The sequence below is a fragment of the Triturus cristatus genome, chromosome 9 (genome assembly GCF_964204655.1).
Source record: "Triturus cristatus chromosome 9, aTriCri1.1, whole genome shotgun sequence".
In the NCBI taxonomy this organism is placed as follows: domain Eukaryota; kingdom Metazoa; phylum Chordata; class Amphibia; order Caudata; family Salamandridae; genus Triturus; species Triturus cristatus.
In genome coordinates, this window is record NC_140592.1 from 6,463,287 (window position 1) to 6,476,439 (window position 13,153).

The 13,153-nt window shown below is 47.6% G+C and overlaps 1 protein-coding gene across 3 annotated transcripts in view; it reads left to right on the plus strand.

Annotated features, from left to right (window-relative positions):
- UQCC5 (ubiquinol-cytochrome c reductase complex assembly factor 5) overlaps positions 1 to 13,153 on the plus strand; it is a 59,988-nt gene that overhangs the window by 18,620 nt on the left and 28,215 nt on the right. For all 3 annotated transcript variants that reach the window (XM_085624207.1, XM_085624208.1, XM_085624209.1), the window contains one exon: positions 12,365 to 12,548. In XM_085624207.1, the coding sequence (XP_085480333.1) occupies positions 12,365 to 12,548 (184 nt within the window). The remainder of the gene's footprint in view (positions 1 to 12,364; positions 12,549 to 13,153) is intronic.

A 13,153-nucleotide genomic window follows, 5' to 3' on the forward strand; every position in this document is an offset into this window, starting at 1 on the left:
TGTGTTAAGTCCACTGGGGAGATCCAGTGGGTTGAACCCACTGTCAGTCCCCAATAGCCTTAGTTTAGCTGGGCCAAGTATAACACTTGGCACTGGGCTAGTTCTCCCTTCATCCCCACTCACATCTGTATCCCCATCACTTTCTTCCTCTGTGGTAGGCATCCCATCTAAGGGGTGACTATTGGGAAGGGGTACTTCAGTGGCATCTTCAGAAGGGGGGCCTCCTGTTCCTGTCCCTAAGGGGGCTAACTGGGAAGCTTTCTTGAGTGCTCTCTGATTCTCATCATTCTGTAAGAGCTCTCTGAGCTCAGCAGAGTTTGGGTTCTTGGGCTGTTTAAGGCCTCTAAGAGTTGCCAAATGCCTGAGCTCATTCTGATTAAGGGTAGCAAAGCTGGATGGTGCCCTCTGGGGGTCACTCTCAACAGAGATGGGTACAGTGGACCCCTCTGCCCCGGCCATTGCTCTTAAGTGTGGGTGGATGTGTTGCAATCTACCTACACTTGGGTTTACCTACTAAACCTATCTAGTAGTTGTAGTCAGGGTGTGCTACTCCCTTTGCTCTACAACAACTAAGTTCAGTAGAACTTAAGTATATCTAATCTTGTTTTATATGTACCTACAGGTACCTATGTGATCTTTCAATTGGTAACCAAGAGATTACAATGGTAAAACACAGCAAGCTCAAATCCCACCGCTGCTCACCAATGTGAGAAGTTGGCCTGGTATATGATGCTCACTAGTTAAAGTGATCACCTTGTACCATGCCAAGCAACCCTTATGGTGTGGTTGTAAGTCAACCTTTTCGGACTAGCTGCCCTAGTGGTAGCGTAGGCTAAGCAGTCTTTGAGGCTAAACTCGTGAAGCGTGTTAAGCCAGCTGTTTTACCAAATGCAACCCCCTTTTATACCAATGAAAGGACACCACACAGATATATATTCAAAATATATATGTATTTATTTATCAAAGTTACCCCTAGTCTCTTTATGAGCACAGGAGCACAAATCGTCAAACAAGATTATCACAGAATACACAGAAGTTGCACTTTATATGGGTAGGCCCTGGTGGCCACTCAAACCATATACTAAAATAGTGGTATAAGTACCACGAACAGAAAAGGGAAAAGGCCTAGGGCCTCTAGAATCGCTGGGCCTACAAGGAGCTAACGTCAGTTAGTGACCAGGAGGTCCACGGGTGGCGTGTGCAGAGCAAATAGTCACACGCGGGCTCCCATAGGTTTCAATGGGTGCGTAAAAAGTACAAAGTTACTGCAAAAGGAATCTTCCGGATGACCTAGGAACTTAAGATTTGGAACACAGGCACTAGAGATGTATTACTACACATGGGCACCGGAGTACCAGCTTTACCTCACCCACAGGAAGCGGGTGCATAGGCCTCAAAGTGCGTCGGGTTTCTTCTATCTGTTCCGTTGAGCCTGGGACAAAGATGCTGCAGGCGGTCGGTCGGGAAGAGATGCAGTGGATCCAAGAGTGGATCGGAGATGTTGAAGACCTGTAAGCAGAGGGGACAGTGTTCACAGTCACTAGCCAGTGACCAGCGTGGCACCAGGTGGGTACCAGGCGATGTCGGGTGCAAACAGGTGATGAGGGGTAGCTTGTCTCCGCAGCCACGTGGTCCCTGAAGGTCGACGACGTCCAGGAGTCGGCTCACGAGCTGTCCCACGCAGGCTCTCGCTGTCGGCGGTGTCGGCGACTTGATCGAAGCAAACAAGCCTTGGCAAAAGCAATTGCAGGAGGATTCGGAAATCAGCTGTTGGTTCTGACCAGCAAGGTCAGAGGGATTGCTCCTTTGGAGGGGAGCAAGGGCCAGTCTGGAGCAACCAGACCAGCGGTGTTTGTCGTAGATTTCGTCGCCAAGATGGCCACTAGCCAGCGGGCCAGCAACCGGTTAGGCGCGTCGAGTGGCAAAATGCAGAAGGGCCCCACGCAGATCGTGGAGATGCTGGAGGGCTCACCTTTGGTGCAGATGCTGCTCGAGGGTTGGGCTTCTCAGGACCCAAAGCACAACTTGGAGGGGGCCTCGGTTGTTGCACTGGTCAGCTTGTCGTAGTCGTTCCAAGATGGCTGGCTCCACGTGTCTCGGTGCCTCCACGGGTCTCCTCTTTGCAGGGACTGTGGATCGGGCGGTGAGAGGTCTGGAGGTCCAGGTCTCGTCAGTCTCTGGGCTCGGGCTCCGGCGGGAGGCGGCGGCAAAGCAGACGTTGATTCGCTGGATGGTGCTTGCGTTAGCAAGGTGGTCACTCCCTGACCACAGGGGAGATTTTCTTCAGTCTTCTGTGCAGCAGAATGTCGAAGTTCCCGTCTTCTTCTTAGTTTCAAGTTGATTCCAGGATGTCTGAAGTCTTAGGACACAGCTCCTACCTTTAAGCGGATTCTAGGGGCCGGACTACCTGCTAGGTCCCTCCCTAAGGGTGGGACCAGGAAGGGGGGTGGTTACACCCCCAATCCTTTGTCCAGCTCGCCCCAGGCCCGGGACTGGTGTGCCCCAGGACCGGTTTGAACTGGCATATGCACCGAGGCTCCTTGTGAGCCACAGGCATGTCTGGTTTCTTTCAAGCCCTACCTGACCAATACACAAAATCCTGTCTGGGGTGGTGCACGCACCTCCCCTGGCAGGAAACCCTTTGTCCACACCTCCCAAGCTGGAAGGACTCCCAGCAGCAGGAGGGCAGACTTGTGTCTGTGGTGGCAGCATCCATTTTGTGGAGCTGAGGCTATGTCTGATTTTACCCGGGTTTCAGGTACTGTACATGTCGTGTCCCTCTAGAAGGGTGGAATGCTAACCCCGTCGCCAGAATTGGCGAGGGGTTAGTATTCCAATTCGTATGACACCTTACTCGACATGTTTTGATAAAGCCAAACCAAAGATAGCATTTAACCGCGAGGTTCATAATGCACTTAAGAGTATATGGTATGACGATATCTGGAAACAGTAGAAGGAAGTTGTTCCGACCACTGCAGACAGGCTCAGCTCATGCCAGAGCACCATCTCACATGGAACCAAGCACTCTGCCTTCAGGATTGTTAAGGCCTGCCATAGGAGTGACTTATAGGTTACCAGGTGTCCCATTTAAGTTTAGGTATAGGTATACTACACCTAAGTAAGAGGTGATTACACCAACTTACCCCAGCTGAGTGATCAGCCAGTTGTGTCAGATTGTTAGGCCAAGCCTGGGGTGGCATAATACATGCTTCAGCCCCTGGCAGGCCTTGGATACACCAATGCCCTGGGTACCTAGTGTACACTGGTACAGGGGCTGACAGGGTGATCCAACCAATTGGGTATGTACCTAGGGTACATGGAGTCCATTTTACAGAGAGAGCAGATAGCCTGAGAGCCTGAATGGCAGGATCTCAGGCCAACTAAGTCGAAAAACCAGCTAGACACTAGGCAAAAATTTGGGGGTAACCATAGTCAGATATCCACCTTCCTACACACACTCACCCCCAGTCAGCAGATCTGGGTTTGATCCATCACCGTTCTTTAGCCCACTCTGCAACCCCAGTTCAGACATGGCCATATGCAAATCAGTCTGACCCTGTGCCTCATGGGAACAGTCCAGCCGGAACTGCCAAGCCATGTCTTCCCTGGACCGGAAACAAGCATTCTGGGACCGGTTTCTGGCTAATCAGCAGTCATCAGCCAGGCTAGCTTGAATCCAGTGGCAAAGTGAGCAAGGGACCCACGTCTGGGCATACCCTGCCAATTTAGGGCGAACAAAGCAAAACGAAAGGGGATGATGGACGGAGTGTTGAACATTGCAAGCACTCACCTCCAGTCAACTGATCTGGGTTTAATCCATCATCATTCTTTAGTTCACTCCGCCACCCAAGTTCAGACATGGCCATATGCAAATCAGTCTGACCCTGTGCCTCATGGGAACAGTCCAGTCCGAACTGCCAAGCCATGTCTTCCCTGGACCGGAAACAAGCATCCTGGGACTGGTTTCTGGCTAATCAGCCGTCATTAGCCAGGCTAGCTTGAATCCAGTGGCATAGTGAGCAAGGGACCCACGTCTGGGCATACCCTGCCAACTTAGGGCGAACAAAGCAAAACCCACAGAGGCTCCTACGTCTCCACCTTGGGCTGCTTCAGTGCACCAAAGGTCCAGAGCATTTGTTCCATTTTAAAGGCATGTGGAAAGTAAATGGTATGCGTTTTTCTTAAAATTTGGACTGTTCTTTTTTTAAAAATCTTTTTTGAGTACCTGCAACTAGTTCTTTGTGTTATTTTTAAGCTGGTGACCTGCATCAACCTTTTTAAATTCTGTTTGGAGTTTCCTTCTTGACATACTAAAATTAAACCATATGGGTTGTAAAGATTGAAAATGCTGAACTTAGCGTTATATTTCAAGGCACCTTAAGATACGCTTACTTATCCTATGGTATTTCCAAGTTTTGTTTATATATATAATATGTGTGTGTGTGTATGTAATCAACACTTCTCCTTTATGACAAAAAGACGACATGGCACTACAATGCGGTAACAGATTGTTTATTTTCAAGGGGTAAAAGGCTACAACAATGGTCTGTCTGGACGCGTTTTGAACTTTGCCTTTGTCAACATTGAGATCACCATTTTTTATTAGTATTTATAGTCTCATGCTCATTGCAGGGTAGCTTAAACAATAGAAATAAAAGAAATATACTTTCAAACGTTTATAGATTGCTTTTGACATAGAATCTCTGACAATTATGCCCAAGTGGGCAATTGCACAGGTAAATTATAAAGAATAAAGAACTTGCTTGACAATTTAGACCCAGTGGGCTAGTGACTGCTGTAGGTCTAGATCATCTTCACAGTCTACTCTGGTTTGTTTCTTATTTACTACCCCGTAATGAAAAACATGTGAAATATCTTATTGGTCTAAAATAATATTATAGGACAATAACAATTGCTTAACTGCTGCAGACAGTCATTACATCTAGTATATTGGAGTAACCCGGCGCCCCATAGAACCTGGGTGTACAAGAATGTGGAAAATGTTGGCTCTGTTCCGTACAGAATTGATTCTAGGTTTACTGAATAATAATAATAGAAAAAAGTTTTCAATCTTTTGAGTAATAATCAATGAAAATGTAAGAGAAGGAAGAACAAACGCGCCAAAAGATTGCGTGAATCTGAAGTTGTATCAAGTGATATTTCACTATATTCTTTTACATTTTATGATGTTAAGATAACATTAGAAGTGATATGGTGAAAAAAGTGCAAAAAAAGTGCGGATAAAGTGCTAAGTGTAAACGAGATATATACAGTGCTGTACTTATGGTTAACAAATCTCACCCAAACTAAATTCTGGCTACTACACAAGGCATTCTGGACCCCTTCCAGATTATTTGCTTTAGGGCTAAGTAAGAACAAAACATGCTGGAGCTGTAAAAGGGAGACTGGGGACTTAGTCCACCTTATCTTTCAGTGCACTGTCCTTAAGGCGTTCTGGGACAAGATTTGCCTTCATAACTGGCTTGTTTAAATGTACTATGGATAGAGACTCCTTCAATCTACCCACGGCCTGTATAAGCATAAACTTGAGATCTGAGTCTGACGTAGACCTGCTGGACCCGGTACAAACCTCTGCAGTGAAAATGGTCCTTGCCGACTGGAAGGACACGAGTAAGACCTCATCTAAAAGCTGGATAAACTGGATCATCCACCTCAGAGGGGCAGACAACAAAGCATTGAAAAACTCTCCTTGGAAACCCTCCTCCAGAACGATATGAAGCTCTCTAGACACGTTTCTAGACTCTTACAAACCTCCATGAACAAAGTACGTACCACGGATCACATCTTGAGATATATATGTTCAACCAGAATAACTGTATTTTAATGTAATGCTCATTGTTACCTGTACTAGACTGCCATACTATGTAAGATCTGCCAATGTCATGTATCCTTGTGCCAACATGTACACAGAAATGTAAAAGCGTTGTTACAGCTAACCCAGCCGTTGCTCTTCCTTCCCTTCTTTTCTTTTCTTTTCTCTTCCCTTTCCTTTTTCCTTTCTTTTGCCTGTCCTTTCTTTTTCTTTCTGGCATTGTTTGATGTGATTAGTCACACGCTAGCCATAAAAGCGCATTACCCTCAATCGTTCATATTCACATGTAAAACTCTACCCAAAATACATTATGGTTACCCTGATATATGCTTCTGTATACCTTGTGAAAATCAATAAAGTATTTTGAAATAAAAAAAATAAAAAAACTGATCATTCAAAGAACATCTCTCCCTAGGTATATAAATCTCCGCTTGGGATTTAAATTTCCATTTCAAGCGGGGTGGAGAGGGTATGGTCCGGATTATGACCGGCATGTCAACGTTTCGACCCAGAGAAGTGCGTGATTGATTAGTAGGCACAGCGGGTCTTCCTCAGGACAAAGCGAATCAAGGAACAGCCCAACCACCTTTGCCCGTGCACTCACAATCGGGCGCTCGTGACGCCTGGTGGGACTGCGATCAAAATCACTGCTCCATCTCCTCTCACGAAGGAATCTACACTTACGGAGTAAGTTCATCATTTTAATGCAACTTGTGCAAACACGTTTTGGCTGTCACCTTCCTCAATGTTCACAGGCACGCCATAAACGGTCACAATTTATCGTCATTGCATGCGTAAAATTCATCGACATTGACGATGGCATGACAGTTTTGCAAGTAAAGTTCGTGATGTTTTTAGCCCATTTTTGGGAAATATATTGAGCTACTCCATGTCTGTCGATACAAATGTATTTTTATATACTGTATCAATGAATTATGTGACTGTTTGAATTTGCTGTTACATTGGTCCATACAGGGCAGAATCTCATTTGTTTTTACAGAGTTATACAGCATATTGCACTGAATTATGTCTTAGAAGAGGAGGTTAACCACGCCAAGCTGGCGATGGAAGTATACTAAGCACACACAAGGAGATGATGGACAGAGCGCTGAAACTTTTGAGACGCTCACCCCCAGTCACAGATCTGTGTTGAATCCATCATCGTTCTTTAGCTCATTTCGCCACCCCAGTTCAGTCCCAGCCATATGCAGACCAGTCCTGACCCTGTGTGTGCCTCATGGGAACAGTTCAGCCGGAACTGCCAAGCCAGGTCTTCCCTGGACCAGAAACAAGCATCCTGGGACCGGTTTCGGGGTAACAACCCTCATCAGCCAGGCTAGCTTGAATCCAGTGGCAAAGTGAGCAAGGGACCCACTTCTAAGCTTTTTTCGCTCATTATAAAACGTTGGGCAGTAGCATAGTGCCTGAACCAGTGATTATTAATCATTCTTATTTGCAAGGGTTTCAAGGCACTGGGGGATGTTGGGGAGATTAAGTGAGCTATTGCCCAGAGTCACACAGTGCTGAGCTGGCGATCGAACAGTGATCCCTGCGATCCGTAGTCAGCCGCTCTGGCTGCTGCGCCACACCTCTCCTATGAATTCCCTTTTGTTATTCCATGTTTGGAGGCTCTTAACCCATGTCAAGGAGGCCAAACCACATTCTCAGATATTTGATGGTTATTGCCTGTGAGATTGGGAGTCTGACATATGGCTGCACTTGATTGCTATTGTGTCCTTCAGTGGCCATATGCCAAATTGATCTTGTGTTGAGGGTTGTGAGATCTTTAGATTCTGATAGTAGCTTGCAGTTTTTTATTAGCATTCTTTTCAGGGAAGAATATGTTGGGCCTTCTTCCCTGATCTCAGTCATTTTTTAGGTCGAGCCTAGAGCCAGCACGCGAGAGTTGTAGTGGAGTAGGAAATAGTAGCCCCACCCACACTCCACCCATATTTGCCATTGGCTTATGCCATTGTCTGTCATAAATGCTGGCTTCTGATTCCTAAATAGGCTTGTTAGTCCCTCCTTAGTACCGCCTCCCCTTCGTTCGTCAGCTCCCATGGTGACTTGCCCTTTTACTTCGGTTATTACACGGTACCTGTTATTTAGTCTTTAAGCCCTTTTCTTTATCCAGTTTCTCTTACTGCAGGCACAACATGCTTTGGTGCCTTCTTTACAACCCAACCCTACCTCCCGTTGTCTGTGCCCTCTTTACCCGCCCCCCTCCCGTTGTCGTGCCTTCTTTTACCCCCCCCACGCCCTCCCTCCTGTTGTCCGTGGCTCCCCCCACCGTTGTATGTGATGCCTACCATTTCCAATGCAATAGGTCTCACATTTACGTGAGTTTGAGCCATTGGCATTGTAAATGACTATGCCTTTTAATTTATGTTTTGGTTTTTAAAACATAAATAAAATGCATTGTCATTTACAATGCCAATAGCTTAAACTCGCGTAAATGCGAGACCTATTGCATTGCAAATGCTTGTTGAGTCTTGTGGCGCTTGAGTTGATGTGTTGTTGTATGGGGATGACGGTCACTAAGTCCAGTTCATGTTTCCGTTAATATTTTAAGGATCCTGGCTCTGCTGCTCAAAGTCTAGACCAGTAACAAAGGAGTGTCGCTATCAGTATGAAGGTCTGTTTCTCAAGCTTAAACTTCAGTCTGATCTGATGCTGGGGGCTGATATAAGGAGACAGAATAATTTTCACTGTACATTTGCATTGGCTCAGTTCAATCAGGTGCACATTTTTTGTAAGGGCTAAAAGCATTGGAGAGATATTAAAGTCCATATCTTGCAAATGTGCTTTTACTACGCCTCTAATCCAAGTATTTCTCTGTTTAGTTTACATTTGAATTTTAGTTTCGGCAAAGTGACGAACTGTAAGATCTTGGTATTTATACTGTTATTTGCCAGTCGGTTTTAGTATAAGTAGGCCTCTAGGCAGTTTAATTAAGGTGTGTTGAAAACCTATCTGTGCTTGGTCCAAAAAGGCTGTCATCGGCGACTTTTGAAGAACATGCAAGGGCTTGTTGAGTTTTGGAGGGCAAGTGCCAAATTCAACACAAAAAGGAGCCCCCTTGAGCCTTAGTTATCCCTGGAGACCCCATCCCCCAGGGTCGGCTCAAATACTCTATCCCGGGACAGAATAGATCTTGGGGGGGGAGGGGGGGGGGGGGGGGGGGTTAGATCGGCCTCATCCCCTTTATCATTGAATTTGGCACTGGTTGTGGTTTGAACGTAGAGGCCAACTAGCTAAAACTGCTCCAGTACATGTACGATGCACACTGCCTTGGAGTAGGTCTCTGCTTCATTAGGACAAAATTGTCTGATGTATGTACTTGAAAACCTCTCTCTACATTCTACCTCAATAGGTGTTGTGCCAGACGGAATGTTTTTGTCCTGAGGAGATCCTTGTAAATTGTGTATAGGGTCGAAACGTCGATATTTTAATGGAATTGTCTGGGATGCAGTCAGCTGTGAACAGTAATCCATGAACACAGATTGAACTGTTGATCTTTGTGGAATTCTAAGACACCCCATTTGTATATATGTATCACTGTAAATATTGCACAGCTTTCCACCTTTGGGCACTGTACCGTCTGCACTTATTTTTACTATATATGATGTACTATACCTAGTTTGGAGAAGAAATTAAGTGAAAGTGTCGAGAGAGAATTACATTGATTGGTTAACAAAAAGAATCTCATGGAACCATTGTTGTTTGCTCCATCCCGAGGGCTGTCACTTACGCACATTTAGTTCCCTTTCTTCTCTTATCACGGCAGACACATCCCAGAAGGATGCTTTCATGCATTCAGGTGCCTTCCTCCCTTTATCACTGCAGACGTTACCCGTCCCAGAGGTATACTTAGACGCAATCAGGCCCCTTCCTCCCTCCGTCGCTGCAGACGTGACCCGTCCTAGGGGGATACTTGCACGCGTTCATGCCCCTCCTCCCTGTGTCTCTGCAGACGTGACCCGTCCCAGGGGGATACTTGCACACGTTCATGCCCCTCCTCCCTCTGTCTCTGCAGACGTGACCCGTCCCAGGGGGATACTTGCACGTGTTCATGCCCCTCCTCCCTCTGTCTCTGCAGACGTGAACCGTCCCAGGGGGATACTTGCACGCGTTCATGCCCCTCCTCCCTCTGTCTCTGCAGACGTGACCCGTCCCAGGGGGATACTTGCACGCGTTCATGCCCCTCCTCCCTCTGTCTCTGCAGACGTGACCCGTCCCAGGGGGATACTTGCACGCGTTCATGCCCCTCCTCCCTGTGTCTCTGCAAACGTGACCCGTCCCAGGGGTATACTTGCATGTGTTCATGCCCCTCCTCCCTGTGTCTCTGCAGACGTGACCCGTCCCAGGGGGAAACTTGCACACGTTCATGCCCCTCCTCCCTGTGTCTTTGCAGATGTGACCCGTCCCAGGGGGAGACTTGCACAAGTTCATGCCCCTCCTCCCTCTGTCTCTGCAGACATGACACGTCCCAGGGGGATACTTGCATGTGTTCATGCCCCTCCTCCCTGTGTCTCTGCAGACGGGACTCGTCCCAGGGGGATACTTGCACGCGTTCATGCCCCTCCTCCCTGTGTCTCTGCAGACGTGACCCGTCCCAGGGGGATACTTGCACGCGTTCATGCCCCTCCTCCCTCTGTCTCTGCAGACGTGACCCGTCCCAGAGGGATACTTGCACGCGTTCATACCCTTCCTCCCTGTGTCTCTGCAGACGTGACCCATCCCAGAGGGATACTTGCACGCGTTCATGCCCCTCCTCCCTGTGTCTCTGCAGACGTGACCCATCCCAGGGGGATACTTGCACTCGTTCACGCCCCTCCTCCCTGTGTCTTTGCAGACGTGACCCGTCCCAGAGGGATACTTGCACGCGTTCATGCCCCTCCTTCCTCTGTCTCTGCAGACGTGACCCGTCCCAGGGGGATACTTGCACGCGTTCATGCCCCTCCTCCCTCTGTCTCTGCAGACGTGACCCGTCCCAGAGGGATACTTGCACGCGTTCATACCCTTCCTCCCTGTGTCTCTGCAGACGTGACCCGTCCCAGGGGGATACTTCCACGCGTTCATGCCCCTCCTCCCTCTGTCTCTGCAGACGTGACCCGTCCCAGGGGTATACTTGCACACGTTCATGCCCCTCCTCCCTCTGTCTCTGCAGACGTGACCCGTCCCAAGGGGATACTTGCATGCGTTCATGCCCCTCCTCCCTGTGTCTCTGCAGACTTGACCCGTCCCAGAGGGATACTTGCACGCGTTCATGCCCCTCCTCCCTGTGTCTCTGCAGACGTGACCCGTCCCAGGGGGATACTTGCACGCGTTCATGCCCCTCCTCCCTCTGTCTCTGCAGACGTGACCCGTCCCAGGGGGATACTTGCACACGTTCATGCCCCTCCTCCCTGTGTCTCTTTAGACTTGACCCGTCCCAGGGGGATACTTGCACGCGTCCATGCCCCTCCTCCCTGTGTCTCTGCAGACGTGACCCGTCACAGAGGGATACTTGCACGCGTTCATGCCCCTCCTCCCTGTGTCTCTTTAGACTTGACCCGTCCCAGGGGGATACTTGCACGCGTTCATGCCCCTCCTCCCTGTGTCTCTTTAGACTTGACCCGTCCCAGGGGGATACTTGCACGCGTTCATGCCCCTCCTCCCTGTGTCTCTGCAGACGTGACCCGTCCCAGGGGGATACTTGCACACGTTCATGCCCCTCCTCACTGTGTCTCTGCAGGCGTGACCCGTCCCAGGGGGATACTTGCACGCATTCATGCCCCTTCTTCCCTCCGTCGCTTCAGACGTGCCCCATCCCAGAGGGATAAAATTAAAATTTAATAAAACATCCCAGAGGGATACATAAACACATTCAGGTCCCTTCTTGTCCTGTGTGGGTTTATGTATATTCTGTTTTAATTCAGTTTTCTTCTTTTCATCTACTTGCTTTTCGCCTCCTGCCCCTGACTTCTTCATGCCTGGAAATTGGTCATTGTTGATTTCTACAAACTACAGCGTATTAAATAATCATAAATGATTTGAAAGTTCCTAAGAGAAAATGATCCTCTGCAAGATGTTTTTTAATTTAAAATCTCAAAAGATTGTTTTGCCCACCACAATAATAATTGACAAAGTTTTCTTTCAGCACCCTTCAACTGAATTTTCTTTTTTTGGCTAGTGAATGTATCCAATCCTTTAACGGTAGAAACTCTCTCTGGTTTCAACCTGACTCATTTGGTCTCTGTTGCATTTATGAGCTGAAACTGTTTCCAGTGATCTGATTCATTATATGAGGCTTCTTGCCTAACAAGTATTTGTAAAACTTGCTCTTATGAACTGTTTTAAGCTGAGCCTTGGTTGAAAGTGTTTAAGGTGTGTTTTTTTTATTTGGGGCAATTTCTGGTTTAATTGTTCCAAAAATCCTGTCAATATCTACGTTTGCACGTACGTCTTTGGAATTTAGGGGTGTGCAGTTCCACATGCCAAGGATCTGATTGACCTCTTGGCTTTAATAGTGTCTGTTGTTTGTTGCAGATTTCCCATAAGGAGTCTAGACACTGTCTGATGATGTCTGGGAGGAGCACAGTGCAGCGTCTTCTGCGGCTGGTGCCTGGGGAAAAGCGCTTTGGTGTCTACAGATTCCTTCCTTTCTTCTTCTGCGTCGGCGGAGCAATGGAGTGGTTCATGATCAATGTTCGGATTGGCCAAGAAACCTTTTGTAAGTGATTTCAAGTGTGGGGGAGCAGGACAGGAAGCTAGGAACGGCCCGTGAGTTATAAGAGCTGGGTGATGTAAAACCGCCTGCGAGTTATAGTGAAGGATGGGTGCCAGGAAACCTCCTAAAGAGAGGTGTCGAGAAACCTTCTGCGAGTTATAGTGAAGGATGGGTGCCAGGAATCCTCCTAAAGAGAGGTGTCGAGAAACCGTCTGCGAGTTATAGTGAAGGATGTGTGCCAGGAATCCTCCTAAAGAGAGGTGTCGAGAAACCGTCTGCATGTTATGATGAGACTTCGGTACCAGAAAACCTTCTGTAAGGTCTATAGAGGACTGGGTGCCCGGTTACCTGTAGGCATTACAATTGAGAGTTAGGTCCCAGGAAACCCAGCCGTTATATTGAGGGTTATGTCTTTGGGAACCTTGTATATTGAGATTAGGGTGAACCCTTTGTAATTTATATCCAGGGTGGACCGCTGAGTAGCAGTCTCGATGGGAACAGGAAAACAGCTGTCTGCTCTTTTGCAGTTGGGCCACTGGAAATTTTATAAAGTTACTTTTTTATAGCCTCTAAATTAGTCCACAAATACAGGTAATCAATGCAATGTG